General features: G+C 42.3%; 1 protein-coding gene across 1 annotated transcript in view; it reads left to right on the plus strand.

The window, feature by feature from the left end:
* The window catches only part of LOC307135803 (leucine-rich repeat and fibronectin type-III domain-containing protein 2), a 218,744-nt gene that overhangs the window by 191,350 nt on the left and 4,440 nt on the right, over nucleotides 1-22,954 (plus strand). Inside the window, exon 4 of the mRNA XM_079832482.1 lies at nucleotides 17,015-18,410. Coding sequence (XP_079688608.1) covers nucleotides 17,035-18,410 — 1,376 coding nt within the window. The 5' untranslated portion in view covers nucleotides 17,015-17,034. The remainder of the gene's footprint in view (nucleotides 1-17,014; nucleotides 18,411-22,954) is intronic.

Genomic DNA, 22,954 nt, shown 5'->3' on the forward strand with positions numbered 1-22,954 from the left:
AAATTAATTTGGCCACAGTATGAAATAAACCCATTGTCGCCCGCCCCTTTGGCTGCGCTCCGCTTTCCTTCTGAGTGCTTTCATCACTTCCCGCTAAAATGGCGTTGTGTGTCGTCTGCACATTAATCAAAGGAAAGGATGTTTGTGTGTAAAGGCGAAAATGATTAGCGGCCGTGGATGTGACTAAACCGATAGAGGAAGAGAAAAATAGGGGGTTGAAAATATATAGAGAGAGAGAGCTTTTAATAAATCTGACCTTTTCTGTTGTGCGCTTGTTATGAAAGATGCTGGCATCGGGAAGAAATGAAAGCAAGGGGCAAGCAGACCGTTTGCAAGGCAACGCTGAGATAGAATGCCAGCGTGCTCGAGATGAGATGTCTGAGGGGATGAGGATTTGCCGGTTGGGAGTAAAATACGATGGGTCAAGTTTCTGGATATGGATTTATATGAGGCAATGTGTGTGAATTATTGCTTGAATGACCTGAGAGAACTGAAGTGAAGCGCTGCGGAGAGAGACTTTCTTTAACATTGCTTTCTTTAATTGCTTATAAGCAAGCACTCTTTATTAGAATTAAAGGATTAGTTCACTTTAAAATGAAAATTAGCCCATGATTTACTCACCCTCAAGCCATCCTAGGTGTATACACTGTAAAAATGGGTCAAAAATGGGGCACAATGTACTGTATAAATATGAAGGTTTTTATACAGGTGTTTTACCTGTATTATGAATTACACATTGCATTAGTTTGTGTTTTAAGGGTTAACGGAAATTTCCGTAAAATTACTGGATAATGTACTGGCAGAAAATTACCAGTACATTTCCCGTTTTTATTTTTTACAGTGTATGATTCTCTTCTTTCAGACAAACACAATCTGAGTTATATTAAAGGGATAGTTCACCCAAAAATGAAAATTAGCCCATGATTTACTCACCCTCAAGTCATCCTAGGTCTTTCAGGAGTTATATTAAAAATGTCCTTGCTCTTCAAAGCTTTATAATGGCAGTGAATGGTTGTGTCGTTTTTGAAGTCCATAAAAGTACATCTATCCATCATATAACTGCTCCACACGGCTCCGGGGGGGTTAATAAAGGCCTTCTGAAGCGAAGTGGCGCGTTTGTGTAAGAAAAATATCCATATTTAAAATGACACAATGATCACGATGATAACAATGTTACAAGTCTCAATTTAAAAAAAGGAACATTTATTGAACTTAAAAAAACTAATATTTAACAAATAGTAAAAACAGGTGAGGTAGAACAAGTAAAAAAAAAATGTCTGTGCTGAAAATAAAAATATAATATATAATATAATATATAAATCGTCTCCGGTTACGTATGTAACCTAGGTTCCCTGAGAACAGGGAACGAGACGCTGCGTCAGCTTGACGCTACGGGGAACGCCTTCAGCGTGACAGGTGTCTGAATCACAATCGAATCACGTCAATCCTATTGACCGGCGACAGCCCATGACATCATCAAAGTGCGACCAGGAAGTATATAAGGGCGCCTTACCAACATGACACCGCCTCTTCGTCTGAAGGGACTGTTCGGCGGGCAGGCCCTGAGGCATGGCAAAGCGACGCAGCGTCTCGTTCCCTGTTCTCAGGGAACCTAGGTTACATACGTAACCGGAGACGTTCCCTTTCGAAAGGGAACTCGCGCTGCGTCAGCTTGACGCTACGGGGAACGAAATACCAACGCCGCCATGCCGAGGGGAGTGCATGCCCACTGGCAGTGACAACTGTCAGGACAAGCAAATTCAAATGAAATGCCTGAACCACTCCCCCTCTGGTCACACAAGGCTGTCAGTGGCAGCATTCCCTACGGTCATAGCCCGAGCTATAAGCCTCGTCAGGAACCTTAGTGCGGCTGCACGAGGTCCTATTCAGGCCGCTCAAAGGCCTGGATCCAACCCATTCAAAGGAAGGGGGCTCCTTTAAGGAAATGTGGCTAGGGGGCCCTAGGGCGCCCCAGCCAGCCACTAACGCCGCCAAGGCGGCCTAGCTTGGTGCCTTTTTCAACGGGCACTTCGGCCGGGCCATCCTTGTCTGTTCGAGAACAGAGCCTCTGGATACTCGCCTCCTGAAGAGGCATCCAGTCCAAGGGACTGCAGAATGGCAGTGTCCTCCTTGAGCCGGATCTCAGAGACGGGCATCCTGGAGAGCAGTACTCAGCATAGCGCTTTCGAGCCTTGCCAGCGAGGGGAGTTAATCTGCTCGATCCTAGGATCTACTGAGTTATTATCAAGTAGAAACACTCAGGAGGCCAGACTGGCCTAAAAGCTGATCTAATTGGGAGGCCTCGCGAGGGGCCTACGACCACTGATCAGGCCCAGGCAGCTTCGGGCTCACAGACGACCCTCGAAGAGAGGGGAGCTTAAAAAGGGCTGCCCGGTAGGTAAGCCAGGTTGTAGGCTAAATTCCCTCCCATGGGAACCAAGTAGCAGAAGCGACCTCAGTCGCGCTAGGGTAAGACCATCCTCAGATGCTGCCAAATAAGGGGCAGATACCACTAGCTGTCAGCATATGCCAGTAAACAGTTCTTGAACTGAGAACCCAACCCCTCAGGGAGGCCTAGTGAGGCCTATCACATGATAGCAGTACATGCCAAATGCTCGAGGAACCCACTCGGGAACTCGGCTAAAGGGAGGCCAGATGAGGCCCATTCCCATAATAGCAGTCGAAGCCCACTGTCGATGCAGCTAGAAACAGGAGTTCATCCCCTCATGGAGGCCTGGAGAGGCCCGCTACCTAATAGCAGGCTATGCTAGCCGCCCGAGCATTCTGACTCGGGAATTCCCCCTCAGAGAGGCCCAGTGCGGCCTATCGCCTGGTAGCAAGCTCACCGGGAGGCAGAGTAAGGCCTACCATCTGCCAGCAGTCCATGTTAGTCCACATGACTGAAACCTTGGGGTGTGCCATCAGGGGAGGCCCGGCTTGAGGCCTACTCCCCACGGCAAACCTTCAGGGGGGCCTGGTGAGGCCCGCTACCTGGAAACCCCACATGCCTGCTGCCAGAGGCATCCTGGTCCCGGGGCTCACCCCTAGGGACAGTCAGGCAGCCGCACTGACTTATCATGGTCGACTGGCGTCCATGGAGCCTTACAGCAGATCCGCGGAGGCGGCTTCCTGTTGTGGCAGGCACGAGACTGGCTGCTATATCTCCCGGCTGACAGCGGCTCCTCTGCTGGCTGACAAGACAACAAAGAGAAGTTATTAGTTGATAATTCTGCTACTTGAGGCCGACATCGTTGGGGAGTAAACACATAGCAATACCAAAAAAGGGGCCGACTTTGCAAAGGCCAACTTTCCGAGGCTGACTACCTATCTAGGTTGCAGCTATTAATCGCCAACCTCCCCAACGTCAGGACTCACTCGCAAGGAGGCCTACTGAGGCCTACCACCTGACCCGGAGTCTACTGCCCAGACTGCCCAAGTTGGCTGCTCACAGCCAACTGGTTTCCCCAAGGTCTCAACCTGGGGCTAATCCATCCCAGCGGCCCATTTTTCGGGCCTACTGTATGACAGTTGCAGTCTTACCAGCAGCGCCTACAAGCTCTGGAACCTAATTACATTACTCATGACAGGATACTCGGCAAAACAACGCCCTGGGCCCCCTAAACGGGGGGAGTACCACGTACGCCACCCGCCCAATGAAGGCCTAGCTTTTGAAGCGGCCTATCGTTTAAATGCAAGGGCGTCAGCCATGGCAATGCTCTGGCTACAAGGGAGCTCACTACCAAACCAACAAATTTTGCTTCACAAAGGTTAAGAAGTGCTGCTCAACCCAAGCCATGGGTGAGGCAGAATGATACAGAGCTAGGTTAGCGAAATACTCTAATCTACCCTGTTTTAACAGAGGAGTACTGCCACATGCCAGGTATAATTCCAAAGAACTGGCGGCTTTAAACAACTAGCTCTGGAGGGCAAAGTTGAACAACATATACAACATCTTTACATCAAACAAAAAAGATGGCCTACCCCTCCAAGCGACCACTGGCTAGGTCGCTATCACATCCTGCACAGCACCATCTGCATTACTAGCAAAAAAAACCCGAACGCAGGAAAGGGGGCGGGCCTTGGCCAGACGACTCTACGTAAGAGACGGCTACATTAGGGAATTTTTTTTTTTTTTAAAACCCTAGAAACGTAGGCCAAAAATAGATCTATACCTGTTTTGTTTTAATAGGCTCTAGATCTAACTGTAGTTGTAACAGTCTGATCCCAATTCTCTAGCCAGTCTTACACTAAGAGAGGACGCAGGCCGCTCTACCCTGAGGCGGCTACCAGTTACAAGCTTAAAGCTGGGAATTCTTACACGCAGCCTTTCTACATTTAGAGAAAAGCGCTACATACCCGCAGGAATGAGCGGCACTACCAGCGATATTCCTGTTTTTTTTTTTTTTTTTATATAGAGATAAAAAACGTAATCAACAGCGAGCAAAAACCTGCTGAATATACTTTTAAAGCAACTGGCTTGTAAATGCATTCGTTCTGGCCGTCCAAACAGGGGAACTAAGGCCCTACAGAAATATCCATCTACTCCAAAGTGATCCCGAAAACCTCAGCAGGGAGCATGGAACAGAAAATGTATTGATATTTTCCCCACAGGGGACTTACCCGCTCGCCTGCAGCGCGCCATTGATATTCAACCACAATCTTTATCTATAATGTGTGTGCTTAGGTGCAACATTACCACCGACCCGCTCGAGGGCGCTCTCACACACCAGGCCTGGCGGGCCGTCAGAGATTGGGGTACTTCCTTTTCCCGCTCATCACGGGCCCACCGCCTGATGTAAGAGGCGTTGGGGAAAAGGGAATTTTTAGAAGGAGGAAGGGCCTGCGTTAGTCTAGCGCCTCCTCGGAGGCGGAGACTGATCCCAACGTGGCCCTCCACGGCGCTGGTTCCGGGTCACTTGTCCGACGTCCTTCCTCTTCTGAGTGCGGGAGTCACGCTTTTTCCACGCCCTGCTCCGACCAGGAGGGGGCGCGCGAGAAGCGACGCTGGCTCGCTGGTCCTGCCGCCAGTCCTCAGACCGTGACGGACCGGAGCTTCCCGCCTGTCTGGGTGCCGCCCCGGATCTCCGCGGGATGCATGATCTAAATGCCGCCGAGCGCGCCCTCGCCTCTCTAAACCTTCCCACCACCGCCTCGACGGAGGTGCCGAAGAGTTCAGAGGGCGAGACCGGGGCATCGAGGAGAAAGGTCTTTTCTTTCCCCCCGATGTCCGCCAGGTTCAGCCACAGATGTCTCTCCGTGGCCACCATGGCCGCCATCGAACGACCGATGGCGACCGCTGTTTGTTTGGTAGCCCGGAGAGCAAAATCTGTGGTGCGACGCAGCTCGGCCATCGCATCAGGGGGTAGGCCCTCCCCCTGATCGAGATCCCTCAGCAGATCAGCCTGGTAAGCTTGCAACACCGCCATAGTGTGCAATGCCGACGCAGCCTGACCTGCCGACGTGTATGCCCTGCCATTAAGGCGCGAGGTGGTCTTCAGCGCCTTAGAGGGCAGGGCGGGAGTTGTCAGTGTCGATGGCCTCCCAGACGCGAGATAGTTCGCGAACGTCTCGTCGATTGGTGGCATCGACACATAACCGGACTCGGCGGATCCCTCGACATCAGCGAAATTCCCTCACTGATAACGAAAGATCCGTGCCGAGTACGGCTTCTTCCATGCCCCCGAGATCTGATCATGAAGATCGGGGAGGAATGGAAGGCTCCCGGGAGCTGCTGGATTGACGTCGGAGAGAAACCGATCGTCGAGGCGGCTCGAACGCGCGGGCTCTCTCCTCGCGCGCCGCCACTGTAGCTGCAGTCTAGCAGTGGCACGCTCCATCACTTCCAGCAGCTCGTCATACACGGGGCAGGGCGGCTGAGAGGGTTCAGCCTCAGCTGATATTTCGTCACCACCCTGCTCAGCTACCCCTTGCTCATCCGGAAGAACACCAGCTGACGAAAGGGAGGAAAGGTCTGACTCCTCCCCCGGCAGCTGCCCCTCGCGATCTGACCGATCGTCAGAGAGAACCACGCCTCTCTCTAGACGATGAGCCAGATCCATCTGGGAACCCCATGATTGCAGCCGGCGCTCGGCCTCAGCACCGGCGGGACCGTCCCCAGAAGCTGGACCCACTTCCCTCGAGAAGAGGGCCAGACGAGAGCGGAGCGTCCGGATGGGAAGACGCTCGCAGTTGGCACAGGAGGCTCCCTCGAGAACCTCCCGCGCGTGCTCTTCCCCCAGACAAAACACACAAAGGGTATGTGTGTCCTCAGGTGTAAGGAACCTGGGACACGGATCCGCGCACTTCCGGAAGTTATGCTTGGACTTCCCTGTGTGTTTCATTGTAGCTTTCGTGATTCTTTCTCTCGAAGCAGACAAACAGTCCCTGAAGACGAAGAAGCGGTGTCATGTTGGTAAGGCGCCCTTATATACTTCCTGGTCGCACTTTGATGATGTCATGGGCTGTCGCCGGTCAATAGGATTGACGTGATTCGATTGTGATTCAGACACCTGTCACGCTGAAGGCGTTCCCCGTAGCGTCAAGCTGACGCAGCGCGAGTTCCCTTTCGAAAGGGAAATAAATATACACTGTAAAAAAAAAATCAGGTCTCCAATTGAAAATTTTCTAGTGACCGATCACATCTAAATTTTTCAGTTGGCCAAATTGAATTTCTTGAATTTTAATTAAATTAAATTGCATCAATTCCCAGAAATTTAATTTGGCCAACTGAAAAATTTACATGTGATCGTTCACTAGAAAATTTTCAATTGGAGACCTGATTTTTTTTTACAGTGTAATATAAGTAATAATCAAAAATTTTAATCACATAAAAAAAATGCTCCATGTGGTAACATCTATTAAAACAAATACAAATATAAAATTTGTATTTAACATTACTGAATAAACCTAAATATATTAGGTTACACCAATAGCTCTTTACACAGCAATTGCAGGTTACCACTTTTTACAGTGCAGTTTTAGTTTGTAAAAATAATTTAAGGGACCAGTGTAGATTGTGGCAAACCTATTTTCTCATCCCTCATGTCTTTCCAAACTTGCATGATTTCCTTTACTCTGTGGAAGAAAAAATAAGTTAATTTCCTAAACATGTTTCAGCTGTTTTTATCTATGCGATGAAAGTCAGCAGGGGTCCAGAACGTCTTTAAAGCTTAATAGGGCATAAAAATAGCGTGAAATGAATCCATAAGGCTCGACTGAGTCTTCTGAAGTGACATCATATGGACAAAAATGCGAAACACTCTATTTAAAATATCAGTTTTGTGTTAAACATTGCTGCTAACACCTAAGTTATGGCCCAGAGCTTTTATGTAACTTTTTAATAAATGAGATGTAGAAATGCTAAAAAAAAAATGTTTTAAAAAAAGCTTCCAAGCAAATCCAACCAGTTCAAAGCTGTCGTCATAGAGCGCATGGATTCATGCAATTATGTGAAACTTATTTCTAACTGTGAAACTCTGCCAAAGACTTTTGAGCTGCAGAGAATGGAAAGGTATTCACTGCACTAAGACGTTCACCCCAAAAGCTACTTACAGTAGTTTGCTCATACTTCTCATAGATTACCCATTATCTCCAGAGCTTCCGAGCATAGATTACCTCAGGTAACACCAAGCTTCATCCAGCTTTCATGTCTCTGGTGGAAACGGTGCATTGAATTGTTCTGACAATAATCTCTGGTGGAATGGAGGCTAGGACATGTAGACCAGATTCAGTCCATTAGCACTTATGTCAATTCTAGAGCTTTTATAGTCATAACACATCCAAAAAACCTTAATATGTGCGTGATTTGTACAATTTCAGAAGTCAAACTTGCTGATAATTCGTTATACTGTCAATGCAAACTGTTATACTGTGAATGTACACTCCCAGAAAAGGGTACAAATGCTGTAACTGGGGCAGTACCTCTTTAAAAGGTACACTTTTAGGTACCAAATGTACACTTTAGATACTAATATATACCTTTAAGGTACCAATAAACACCCTTTAGGTACAAAAGTTGAAAAGGTACTGCGCCCTAATGACAGCTTTTGTACCTTTTTTTCCTGAGAGTATATATTTTCCACACTGCTCTACACAATGTATGCAACTCAGCTGGGTAATTTCTCTTATGCAGTACCTATATACTTCAAAAAACAATATATGTAATTTTATATCTAAAAGTTAAAAAAATTAAAATCTATTGCTAATGCTTTCTGAGATTTGTGCCACTAAAATAGTTATTTTGTGGAGAACGATGCCATTAAGAAACTGTGATATTACAAAACACTTACAGAAAAATTACCTTTTCATATTGTTTGAAATATTCCAATAAAAAAAGGAAAATTGAGTAAGCATCTGGAACATTTTTTTTATTAATCGAGTATCATTTTAGAAGTCAGTAATTGTTTACTTAATTTTGGAAAAAAAAAAAAACAACAACAAAAACGGCTAATATCACCAAATAGTGTTAATGATTTATACTGTAAAGATTAATATGCAATATGGTAATATGTCGGGCAAGAAAATCCAAAGTGAGGGAACATTTCGAGAGGATGGATTAAACCTCAAACATGACTTAATATTTAAAACTTTTATGTAGTAGCTTAACATTAGCCACTGTTGTTTTGAGTCCACTCCAAATTTCCCTATTAGGGACAATAAAGTATATTTAATTTCATATTTCATTTAATTTCACTTTGCATGGCTTCCTGCTTTAACGTTAACCTAAATAAATGATATGTCACCCTGGACCACCCAGGGAGTTAGGACGATTCTAAGGGCCCATGCACTTTTGGGGCTCCCAGAAATTTTACAGTTTTATTAGTAGTAACAGTACTAGTACTAATGTAATAGAAATTATAAATATATAATCTACCAAAGAGTAACAAATAAAACAAAATCACAGCTTATTTCTGCATTTCCGGCAAAATTATCTAATCTCAGAAAAGTTAATGCAATGTTTGCAGCAAGCTTTGTGTGCACTTGAGCACTTACATTTTTTTTAATGCTCATTATTATGCTTTAGTATTTTAGCCTTACTCTCATTAGAGTATTAGTAGACTGTAGAAGGTTAGGTTAGGTGTTAGGGTTCGGGTTAGTAGAGTAAGTTGACATGTAGTTGTGTAACGTAGGCTAGTAAACCTCCCCTGGCCTCAAGAGGCGCGCTAGCGACTGATACTAGAGGCTAAGGCCTTTAGCGTAATTTTTAGCACACCCATCTCCCACGCTGGAGACCACGGTTCGAATCCTGCTGGGAGTGGGTTGAGTAGGACCAGTTACTGTTGCAAAGTTACTTATAGTCAGTAGAATGTCTGTTGGGGAGCATGAAAATAAAGTGTTAGCAGATATTAAGCAGACACTCTACTAATAGTCTAATGAGAGTTAGTTGACATGTAGTTGCAAAGTTTCTTATAGTTAGAATGTGTAAAGTGGACCATCGGAATAAAGGGTTAAACTTTGTATTCACAATCCCTGAGTGACTCAAATGAAAGTTTTCTTCACTCTATTGAAGGACACCATTGTCTAATGACCTTATCTCCAATGCTACACTCTACACATTTGTTTTTCCATTTGTCATCTTTGCAAATGTTTTAAGAAAAAGAGTAGTGACTTTTAAAAGAGCACAGTGTTGATTTGAGAACACGATTGGCAGAGTGTAAAGGCAGCTTGACATTTATTGAACTTTTTATTATTATTTGAATGTAAAAGGAAAAAATTTCTATAAACCTGAAATGATGAAATTAAGTGCGTAGTCTGAACTTTAAGTAGTCCAAGACAATGTGTAAAATGAATGCTTACGCAGTAATCTTGGCATGCCTGCACATGTTGATTTCACAGGAAATGTATGTGTTTCTTCACTTAGGATTTCATTTTCAAGGTGTTGTCAGAGAACAGCTTGGTAATGTGCAAGCTCAAAGTGTCAAAGAAACAAACGAAACAGACTAAGAAGAAACAAACTTCACTAAAAGAAATATTTTAAGCTGTAAACTTATTATTTATTTCTATAATAAACGTTTTATTTACACCTTTGCCACACAACTCAATGGTAAGGTGCCAGTTGTGGCTTTATAGTGGCAACCAGGGCTCCCACTCCCACTAGCCACTTTGGTGGGTTGAATATAATTTCAGCCTATACAGCCAAATGAAATGCCAAGACCGTCATGTCACAAAATTACGATTCAATTACTATTCTTTATCAATTAACTTGCAGTTAGTGGAAGGATAGGATAGGCGGAATCGCAATGAATGATACACACCAGAAACGCTCTCTCTGTCGCACACTCGATCAGTTCTCCTTGCGTCTGAATAGTCAAAATCACGCAGATGTCAAAATGTGCATTGTGTGGAGTATCTCGCATGAACACAGTCAGTTATGGCTTAAGTGTACGTAAACAGGTGGGTAATAACTGGATATGTGTCAGAATATTACGTCCATGCATTCAGCAGCCCAATTAAATACCTGTCTGTCATTAATGTTAATCAAACAACTACAGATGTTAAATAAATGTATACATATTAAATACATCTACTGTATCTGAAAAAAGATAAACAAATGTAAATATACTATTGTTTTTGTAATTTGCTAATTTGCTTCCTTGTTCTTTTTATATAGCATAACTAAAATAACTCATATCATATAAAATTTCTCATATTAGCCGATGCTCATATTGCCCACCTGCACATACCAGCTGATATACAATGTAGTCTTGATTTGGGTCACTCTGCATTTGAAAGTTTGAAAGGGTTTTAAGTCTTCTAAATCAAGTAAAATGACTCAAAATCAAGTAATTGAATCATGCTAAAGTCAACTTTAATCGTATAAAATGTAATTTCCAAACAGCAAAATTGTGGCCAGTGAAAATGCTGAGTGGCTAGTAACTTTGGAAAACCACAGTGGCTAGTGAGCAAAAAAGTTAACGTCAAACCCTGGTGGCACCAATGTTATACTTTTAATGTCTTATGTACAATCCTCTTTTTTTTCTTCTTCTTCTTTTTTAAGACTTTTAAATTAATCACAAATAAATTTACTTGAGAACTTTTTATTTTTACTTTTAAATAATTGAAAAACATGATGTACTCCTGGACTGTGGGCCAGTGATTGAATCAAACATGTACTGACTTAAAGGGATAGTTCACCTAAAAATGAAAATTGTCATTACACACCCTCATGCCGTTCCAAACCCGCAAGACTTTAGTTCATTTTCAGAACACAAATGAAGAAAATGTTGCTTTCTCTCCTTCTATTGACAGCTATGCAACTACCACTTTGGCACTTCAAAAAGTTCACAAAGAGATTGTAAAACTAATCCATATGTATTGAGCAGTTTAGTAAACATTTTCTGAAGAGACATGATCACTTTATATGATGAATAAATTGAATTTAGGCTTTTATTCACATATAAACATTGATCAGCGAACATTGAATGAACCTCATTGGTTCTTGGGGAAGCTCAAACGTGCTGTGTAACACCAGAATGAACCTCATTGGTTCTCGCTGAAGCTCAAACGTGCTGCGTAACACGAGAATTAACCTCATTGGTTCTCGCTGAAGCTCAAACGTGCTGCGTAACACGAGAGGGAACCTCATTGGTTCTTGAGGAAGCTCAAACGTGCTGCGTAACACGAGAGGGAACCTCATTGGTTCTTGCAGAAGCTCAAACGTGCTGTGTAACACGAGAGGGAACTTCATTGGTTCTTGCAGAAGCTCAAACGTGCTGCGTAACACGAGAGGGAACTTCATTGGTTCTTGCAGAAGCTCAAACGTGCTGTGTAACACCAGAATGAACCTCATTGGTTCTTGCAGAAGCTCAGACGTGCAACGTAACACAAGAATGAACCTCATTGGTTCTCGCTGAAGCTCAAATGTGCTGCGTAACACGAGAATGAACCTCATTGGTTCTCGCATGTCAAGCGAACAAGCTTGAGCTTCCGTCTACCACAGCTGATGTGTGAGTTGATGAATGTTTATATGTGAATAAAAGCCTAAATTCAATCTGTTCACCATATAAAGCGATTGTGTCTCTTCATACAATTTGGACTAAACTGCTCAATGGATTAGTTTTACAATCTCTTCAAATTGGTAGTTGCGTAGCTGTCAATGGAGAAACAAAAATCGTTAAGATTTTATTCAAAATATTTTAATTTGTGTTCCGAAAATGAACAAAAGTCTTAAGGGTTTGGAACGACATAAGGGTGAATATTGTATTATATAAATTATTATTATATAATTATTAATACAGTAGAAGTAGAATATACAGCAACATATACAGAAAAAACCCCATCAAAATCGAAGTCCATTGCTCAAATATTATGCCAGGTGCAGAATCCATCACACAGTCAGACGTCACAAAGATTTCAGAGCAGCGTTGTCAAACTGACTGCCCACTGTCATAATGGTTAGCCCATGTCCAATCAGGCGTCTGCACTGGGGAGTTCTCCCCTGGATCTCAAGTAAATGGCCCTCCATATCATGGCAGCTCTACCTTCATCTTGCTCTTCAGCAACGTATGATTGCAAAGCCTAAGCTTTTACCTCGCCTTTGGATGTTTAGCAGTCTCTGTAGTTTTTCACGTCCTGCTGTTTCATGGGCACCTTCTCCTTCGCTTGATAAAAGACTTTTTTGATGTGCTCTTACACTCTTTCATTTGTTAAAGCTATGATTCTTTGGCCCTAATGTCTGCTGAACTGACAAAAAAAAAAAAAAAGGAAACTCTATGATTTTTCACATCCCTTAGATCTCCTTTTGTTGACTTCCTTGAAGTTAGCAGTGACCAGGCTAAGCTCATTTAAGCACTTTCTCCAACAAATGAGCTGAGATGTTTGGCTCATTTGATAAAGGGGAGCAAATTCCTTTCCCCACATGGCACGCCGCCATTCCGTCCTTTTCCGTCTGATTTGGATGAAATGCAGATATGTGGAAGGTTCTTAGGGGTTGAGTTCCTCAGCAATTGTTATATATGTGTTTGATGGTTGTGCCATTATCCGGCTGCAAAAGGAATGAATAAAGATGAGGCTTGACAAGCAGTTATGAGAGAATTGGTAATGCAGGAAACTTACCTCAGAAATACGGGCCTGCTAAAGGGCAAGCTGCTGCTGTATTCAGCTTAATCAGGTTTTAGCTGTCAAACATGACAAATATCCCCTTGTCCCAAGCACACTTCTCATAACTTTACACAATGCTATGCAGTGAGTCCTGAATGAACATTTAAATGAAGTTTTATTCAGCATAGGGTATATTTCAGTTGATCCAATATGGGGTGGTCATAAATTTCAACCAACCTAGCACTAATGAAATGTTGCAAATGCCTATGGTTAAACATTCTTCCTCCTCTCTTTATTAAGATGAAGTTTGTGTTCTTCTGCACGGTGTTCACATGCTAGACCAATGTGCATTTTGGATTTTTGTACTTTGCATCCATATGCATATTGCGTCTGTTGTTTATTAATCACCCTTTTGGCTTTATTATGCAAGAACATGGAGGTAGAGAGGAAATTGGAGAGAGCTAGAGGGGAAATTGGTTTGAGACATGAGAATGTCAAATTGTATGTGTCATTATCAACACTCGGCTCGACGGCATTGTTCTTCTTTCATAAAATTTTAAAAATCTGATTTCCTGAGAATTGAATTATTAGAATGAGTGTTTGATAACTGGGAAATATTCTCACAAGAAAGGAAAAGGAAATACACTATATTGCCAAAAGTTTTGGGACGCCTGCCTTTATATGCACATAAACTTTCATGACATCCCATTCTTAATCCATAGGGTTTATTATGGAGTTGGCCCACCCTTTGCAGCTATATCAGCTTCAACTCTTCTGGGAAGGCTTTCCACAAGAATTAGGAGTGTGTTTATGGAAATGTTTGACCATTCTTCTAGAAGCGCACTTGTGAGGTCAGGCACTGATGTTGGACGAGAAGGCCTGGATCGCAGTCTCCGCTCTAATTCATCCCAAAGGTGTTCAATCGGGTTGAGGTCAGGACACTTTGCAGGCCAGAAGTTCCTCCACACCACACTTGCTCATCCATGTCTTTATGGACCGACGCTTTGTCATCCCCAAACTGTTTCCACAAATTTGGAAGCATGAAATTGTCCAAAATGTCTTGGTATGCTGAAGCATTAAGAGTTCATTTTACTGGAACTAAGGGGCCAAGCCCAACCCCTGAAAAACAACCCCACACCATAACTTGGTGCACTTGGCGATGTAAGGCTTGGATGAGCTGCTCGGCCATGGAAACCCATTCCATGAAGCTCTACACACTGTTCTTGAGCTCATCTGAAGGCCACATGAAGTTTGAAGGTCTGTAGAGATTGCTATTGCATGCGCTGACCCCGCTCTGTGATTTTACGTGGCCTACCACTTCGTTGCTGTTGTTCCCAATTGCATCCACTTTGTTATAATACCACTAACAAGTTGACTGTGGAATATTTAGTAGTGAGGAAATGTCACGAATGGACTTATTGCACAGGTGTCAACCTATCCCGGTACCACGCTTGAGTTCACTGAGCTTCTGAGAGCGACCCATTCTTTCACAAATGTTTGTAGAAGCGTCTGCATGCCTAGAGCTTGATGTTATATACCTGTGGCCATGGAAGTGATTGGAACACCTGAATTCAATGATTTAGAGGGGTGTCCCAATAGTTTTGGCAGTATAGTGTATTTTCTTGCTCAAAAAAACAACTATTTAAATTTTCTGCAAGAAGTGTGAAATTGTTGTAGACTAATTTTCAGTTTACTTGGAACTTTCCTCCTATGTTTAAGTCTTTTTGTGGATTTTTAAATATTGCATTTCTCCAGACTTTAATAATTAAATAAATAATTACGAAATTATTTTTTTGTGTTAGTGTGCTAGTCGTCTTCAGAGTTTATGTAGAAGCTGGGAGGGCAAATTGTTTGACATTTTATATTAAATCAGCTGTTTGCTTTCTAGCAAAACACAGCCCTGGCATAAATATCTGGCATTACCAAACACTGATTACATGTCAAAGTGAAAATACCCATCCTCTCTATGTGACGATTTATTTGTTTTGTTGCAGACAATTTTGATTACATGGTTAGGGTAATCACAATATTACGCTTCTTAAAAATCTTGCTGATTTTCTAGCTTTCCAATGTCAGTGACCTTCTGTATAACTCCGTTTTGTAAAAATACTCAAATCTGCATACTTTCTCTTCATAGGTTTATTGATGTGGCATGCAATAAGCTTGAGGCTAGCCAATAAGATGTGCTTGAAAACACATAAGCTGTTGCAACCAGAACTCTGTGTAATGGGGTTTATAGGAATTTTAGATAGAAAATATAAATTGAAGGCATTGATAAAACAATTATGATTTATTGTATAAATGCCGCCAGCTGGGAGAACTATTATCCTTTAATTCTTGCAAATGAAAAATCACCCTTTCTTCTCCTCACACACACCTTAAACAGTTCCTCCAACCCTGTCCTACCATTAGAGAATCAGTCTGGCAGACCGCTGATTAAAATTGATTTAAGTTTTGAGTATATTTGGAATTGATGATACAAATGTCTAGAGGAATTATGGGCTGTCGTTTGAGGCCGAGCGCAGTCATCCGTTCTCTCTGTGTCAGAGGTATAGGAGCCTGCTGCGGAATTCACATATGGACATAACGTCAAACACTTCTGCTCCCAGCAACTATAAAATATATTTTATACCTCAGTCTCTTCTTGATGCTCTGACAGGGCTATGAGGATTTCTTCATAATTACTTAAGTTATTATCTTACTAAAGTTCAAATGAATCCCAGGAGACTTTTGTTAGTTGACACCAGCAATAACACAACTTTTAAATGCCATAGTTTGGGGTTATCTTTTCATTAAAGATTATTTTACTTAGCGTTTAAAGTCTGTTAATAGCCAGAGAGATGCGTGTAGGTTTTCAAGCTCCCTGTTTCCTGAAAACAGCCTCTAAGGGTGTGTTCACACTTGTAGTTTGGTTCGCTTGATTCATTTGGTCCAGACCCCCCCCCCCAAAAAAATCCTGGGCTGTGTTTCCCAAAGGCATCGTAAGCCTAAATTGATCGTAGAACAACAACCACCAATGGTCTCTATGATCAACTTAGGCTTTTTTAACACAGAATCTAAAGAGACTGAACCTAAAGGCATAGGGATATGTTCACAAGCTGATTGGTCAGCTTTTATTGCCTATTTTGTGACGGAACTTACCGAACACTCAAAACAATGCTCTGTGCTGGGATAAATGCGCTTGTTGTATGTGCGTAGCCTACATATGATGGTATTTTGACCAGTTGAGAACTCATAAACAGCTTATAAAATGTGTAAAGGAGTCAAAACAGCGGCAGGAATCCCTCCATCACACACACACAAACAAAAATCTGCTGCAAGGAGCCAGTAAACAAAATGTGATGGACAACATAGTGACTTAATAGGGTCTTTCGTTTGTTTGGAAGCGGTCCGAGACCCATCCCAGCAAGCAATAGCCGCCATTAGACCCGATATAGTCCGGCTATGCACTTCTAGCAAAGGTACCTTGAATTTATTTACATGTCATTTTTGCCAAAATATCTTGCGAGATGTATGATATTCCATCATGTAAGCAAAGTCAATAGTGATAACAAGGTGTTTGGTTTCATTTCTTTGACATGTTTATGTTCTAGATGACTAGTCTATTCTTGGTTAGATGTCTATTACATTTTCACAGACCAAATTTTGCCTTGTTTTAGGCTAGATGTCAGGGCTTTGTTTGGATAGCTAATAGTGGTCTATAAGCTAGTCTATAATGGTCTATTAAGCACAAAATTGCTTGCTGGGTTGCAGCAGTCTCGTCCATTTGTTTGGTGCACCAGTGTTCGGATGGTAGTGTTAACACTTATTCAAATGAACCGCACTAACAGATCAATCTACCAGAGTTCATTTTAATCGAACCAAACATGTCAAGTGAGGACTATATTCATCATATAGCCATTGCAGAGGCATTAAATCAGTTGCTGTTTGTATGACCCGAAAGGACTCATTATTGTATTTCTTGTTGTCTTTCCAGGTCCCTGCTTGTGATTTACCATGGCCAAAGTGCTCTGCTGCCTCCTTCTCCTGGGAAGCGCAGTGATGATGACCACCGCCTGCCCTAAATATTGTGTCTGTCAGAACTTGTCAGAGTCCTTGGGCACGTTGTGCCCGTCCAAAGGTCTGCTGTTCGTGCCTCCCGACATCGACAGAAGAACCGTGGAATTACGTCTGGGAGGAAACTACATCATCAAAATTAGCCAGCAGGACTTCACCAACATGACGGGCCTTGTGGACCTCACACTGTCACGAAACACCATCAGCTTCATCCAGCCCTTCTCCTTTGTAGATCTTGAAACCCTGCGTTCGCTGCACCTGGACAGTAACCGGTTGACAGAGCTTGGCTCAGATGCCCTGCGAGGCTTGGTGAACCTGCAACACCTCATCCTAAACAACAACCAACTGACTCATATCTCCAAAGAAGCTTTCGATGATCTGCTGCTCACCTTGGAGGACCTAGATCTCTCCTACAACAACCTGCGGGGCGTTCCCTGGGATGCCATTCGCAAAATGCTCAACATACACCAACTAAGCCTGGACCACAACCTCATCAACCACATTGCCGAGGGCACTTTTACTGATCTTGAAAAGCTGGCAAGGCTGGATCTTACATCAAACCGTCTCCAGAAGCTTCCGCCAGATCCCATCTTTGCTCGGTCACAGAGCAACATGGTTCTTAGTACACCGTTTGCCCCGATCCTGTCTCTCAGCTTTGGTGGGAATCCTCTTCACTGTAACTGTGAGATTCTGTGGCTGCGGCGTCTAGAGCGGGAGGACGATATGGAAACATGCGCCTCGCCTCCGAGTCTGAAAGGTCGTTACTTCTGGTATGTTCGAGAGGAAGAGTTTGTCTGCGAACCACCATTAATTACCCAGCATACCCATAAGCTTTTGGTCCTGGAGGGACAGACGGCCAGTTTACGCTGCAAGGCTGTTGGTGATCCTATGCCTCTCATACACTGGGTGGCTCCAGATGACCGACTAATCAGTAACTCATCCAGGGCTACAGTGTATGAAAATGGTACTTTAGACATTATGGTCACCACCTCTAAGGATTACGGGACATTTACTTGCATTGCTGCAAACGCAGCAGGAGAATCAACAGCCTCAATTGAGCTCTCCATTATCCAGCTTCCCCACCTTAGCAATGGAACTAACCGTACAGCTCAGCCAAAGTCCAGACTATCTGACATCACCAGCTCCACTAAAACCGGGAAAGGGGAGACCAAAGCCCAACCAGAACAGGTAGTGTCAGTGTCAGAGGTCACTGCGATCTCTGCTCTGATCAAGTGGACGGTTAACAAAGTGGCACCCAAAGTCAAAATGTACCAGCTCCAATACAACTGTTCAGAGGATGATGTTCTGATTTACAGGTAAATATTCCATGTTTCTTTTCCCTTTAAACCACCCAACTACACACTAATTAGGCATGTACTTTAACCTGCCCCTTAGTTTCTCTCTGAATACCTGTGGAAATTACCTTTAGATTTGATTTAGAGGTAAGTACTGTATTGTATAACTCAATTCAGTCTTATAAATTAGTTGAATTCATTTAATTTAAGCAGATAATGTTAATTGGTTCAATAGGTTAATGCTGAAGATGCAGTGACATTTAAAAGGTGACTCACTTATGCTGAGACATTGTTTTGCATCTTTTCAACCGACCAGTCACATGCATGCTTACAGTATAGGTTCATCCTTATTGTGTTAATGTTGTTTTGTGGCTGTTATTGCGAAAACAATAAGGTGCCTTACCATTGACTCACTTGCCCTTTAGTGAATAATTTACCTACAAATTAAAAAATCTAAAACCCACCAACAGCACTTGACCTGTATTCCTCTTTTCCTGAGGGGCAATTTTAAGCAGAGGATAGGATTGTTATGTGGATTATGTAATAGACAGCATCCAGTTTATACTTTAAACTTAAACAAGTTTGTTATAAATAGTTTATATCTAGTTAATATCATGTGCAATTTTGCTTCACAAAAACATTCTTAAGGATGTTTAGATCCCCCCCCCCCCCCTCCCTGAAAAAAATTTTGGTAACACTTTACTTAAAGGTATAGTTCACCCAAAAATGAAAATTAGCCCATGATTTACTCACCCTCAAGCCATCCTAGGTGTATATGACATTCTTTTTTTAGATGAATACACTCTGAGTTATATTAAAAAATGTCCTGGCTAATCCAAGCTTTGTAATGGCAGTGAATGGCAGTCTCCATCCATCATAAACGTCCTCCACACGGCTCCGGGGGGTTAATAAAGGCCTTCTAAGCGAATGAATGGGTTCCATATGCATATTTAACATGTTATACAGTAAAATATCTGGCGGTGGCCCGCCTTCCGTATTAAACTTACGAAGAAAGTGAAACACCTCTCGCAGTTCAAAATGATTACGCTACTTCCAACGTTATCGCCGTGTCAGTTACACATTTTCCGTAAATTGAATACGGACGGCTAGATATTTTACTTTATAACGTGTTAAATGCCTATATGCCTTAATGTATAATGCATTATAAAGGTATTCATAATGTATGGTATAATGCATTATATCTTTTCATATATTTTCATGCATTATATCTACCAAAAATTCTCATTTTTTAAAGTGTTTTTTGTTATTTTTAACACAAGGCACGGAGGCCACAGTCATTTTTTATTTAAATTAACCTCTATTAGCCGTTAAAAGATTGATTTCACCATCTTTTAATCAAATGCAACATTTTCTCTGTGTGAAATAAAGAATGTGTAGAAATCCCTGTCACCTCTAGGCCTTTTTTTCCTTTTTAGCATAATACAACCAGCATGATCATCACTATTACGAGCCTGAGGCAACAGGAGATTTTAGAATATGCTTCATTCTTTTTATTTTAGTTTCAGCTCACGTCTCTTACTTCGTTTCTTTATATCTACATTATCTACATCAGTTTATAATCAAAGTAATGGGTTTCCTTATCAAACTGCCTACATTCTAAACCATTAAACTTTCTAGTTTCTCTGACTTGCGAAAAACAGAGATTTTCCTGTTTTGGAAAGAGTACATAATCTATAAAGTATGGCTGTTCGTTAACCGGTGCCTCTCTAATACTTAATGACTTCATGTGGAATTATCCAGAGATCTGTTTTCTTCCTCCTGTCTTGGAAGAAGTGTGTTAACCTGGATGTTGGCAACAACAAAGGGGGAAAAAATCAATCACTAAGGCTCGAGTGGAAAAAGGTTGGGCTCTCTCGTAAAGCTGTCAGCACTGAATGTTGCGTCTTCTCCTGTGATGGGAAAGCAATTATGAATGAGTAATGGACTAGCTGGCATACAGGCTTACCGTAGACAATGTGTCAGGCCGCCCTGCTAGATGTGGTTTTAGTGCTGTAAAGGATGTTTTTAACACAGAATTCGGGATCCCATGGTATGGTAGTTCTAGGAAAAGCATATTAAGAATCCCATCAATTGCTTATGAAACCAGACATGATTTTTTTTTTTCTCATTCACCCCAAAATAAAAATTATTTCTTCATTTTTTTCTGAACGTCTGAAGACTATGCTAGTCTTTCTTGTCCATGCACTTACAATGACTGGGGACTTCAGCTTTCAAGCTTCAAAAAAAGGATGCAAAAGCATAATAACATTTTGAATCATGCACTGTATTTCTTCTGAATCCATTCGATAGCTTTGTGTAAATTGTGAAATAGGCCAAAAGTTATGTTAAGTACTGAAAATTGTCCCTTCCAGTGGGCTGTTAAGTGCTGCAACTTAATCGCTGAACTTGAGAACTGGGTGCACAGTTTATTGAAAAATGTGTTCACTAATCTGCATGAAAAACAAAATGGAAAAGTCATCGTTCCACAGTAGAAAGAAAGTCAAAGGTTTGTATTGTTATGAGGGTAAGCAAATCATGACTAGGGTTGGGCATCGTTTTGATTTGAACGATTCTGATTCTGATTCCGATTCTTAGTTTCGATTACGGTTCTTTTCGATTCTCGATTCCGATTCTTTGAGGGGTGGAGTCACAACATGTCACAGGCTCATTTCACAGAGGAAAATTGTATTTTGATTCAATAATGAGTTTTAGTTTTGGGACTTTCTCCGCTGGCATTTTCACTTGCTTTGCTGCAAAGGTGAATGGAGTTCCACACCGAGTCCCGGTTTAACATTAACAGCAGTCATATTAGGACTGCTACTAGCGTGGGCAATTTGCGTATAGCCACATTTATCTATGAGGGGGGAAAATAATTTCAGTAACGTTGTTGTTCACCACAATTCGCAATTTGGTCAAGGGGTTTACACTACAATCACTTACCTGATTATGACGAGGTGGGATAATGTTAGTTCACCCTGAAATGAAAATAAAGCCATCTTTTACTCACCCAGCTGTTGTTCAAATGCGCGTGTTCCTGTGTGTGCGCACTCCAAGCCGCAGTAGCCTCGTGCAATATTTTCATGACAACCGGTACACAATTTTCACTTAAGGAGGTTATATTATTAGTATTATTTCTTATCATATACGTTATAGAAAAGACGAGAATCGCGTTTTTTTCTATTGAGCTTGATTTCTCAAAATGGTGCATGTGTGTGTGTTTGCTTATCCTGGGTGCAATGACAACAGTGCGAGTTATTATAGTAGGCATGAGCGCCGGCGGTTGCTGACGGCTCATAGTGTACACAGAGGAGCGCGCTCAGAATAACGGCCGAGCTCAGTGTTTTGACTGAATAATACAGTTTCTTTCTCGCAAAACCTTATAGTGTGCCCCCTGAACACTTTCCATATGGCGCGCGTCTCCCTGTATCGTTGCGTGATACATTCGTTTATTTTTTGTAATGTTTTAGCTGATCGCCATTCACTGCCATAATAGGAAGGAGCGCGTGCAGGAACAGTATTTTAAATGTCATAGGACATAGGGCACTGGGACAACATCAGGGTAAGTAAAAGAAGGGTCATTTCAGGGTGACCTATCCCTTTAATAACGTTGGTTAGCGCAGGGTTGCCCGAGGAGGACAGACCTGCGCAGCATTTCAAACACGCTACACTCGTTAATTTATACACCACATATTTGTAGTGCATCCTTCCGTGCAAGAAATAAGTTTGTCATATGTGTTGCACTGTGCCGACCCAGGCTTTTTTTTTTTTAAGTGAAATAAAGCCACACTTTTGAGCGCTGCTTACCGTGCTCCATGGCTGCAACAGAACAAACGGGCGCGGCAAGCACTTCCAAAAACTTGCGCGTTTGGAACCGATGATCGGAATCGAAAACAAAATTTCTAAACGATTCCAATGGCATCGTTATTTTTTAAACGGTTCCAAGTTGGAACCGGTTCTCGATGCCCAACCCTAATCATGACTATTTTTAATTTGATCTCATTCTGCGTAGAACCGTACAACCCTTTCTCACTCCCAAGGCGTCAAGATCTGAAGCATTTCAAGTGCCTTCCGTGTCACAATGAAGACGCTAAATATCGACGCACAGGGAACTCCATTGATTTCAAAGAGAAACCTTTGGCATCATACACAGACGCGTTGGGCATGGGAATGCTATCGTCATGAAGAAATTATATTGGGTTATGTTTTTGCCATTATGACATGTTGGAGTGTGATTCTCAATTTAATCAGCCAGCATAGTTTTATTTACATTTATTTTATTTACGCTATTTAGAAACGTTTGAACATGTAACCCAACCCCTTCCCTAAACCTACCCATTTGTGTATCATATGATATAAAACACAGGATATAACAGGCAGATACGACTGCATGCACAATTTATTCAAAAAGTACAAATTTGTAATTGATTTGGTGAAGAAAATACCCAAAAACAATCAGCATCTCTGTCTGCCGAAGATCATGCACACCTTCAAATTTTAAAAAATTGCCGCCCAAAGAAACGTTAAGTCAGATTTCATAGTGAAATTGCATTGGCTCTCGTAAGTCT

This window comes from Gobio gobio (assembly GCF_949357685.1).
Source record: "Gobio gobio genome assembly, chromosome: 13".
Taxonomy (NCBI): domain Eukaryota; kingdom Metazoa; phylum Chordata; class Actinopteri; order Cypriniformes; family Gobionidae; genus Gobio; species Gobio gobio.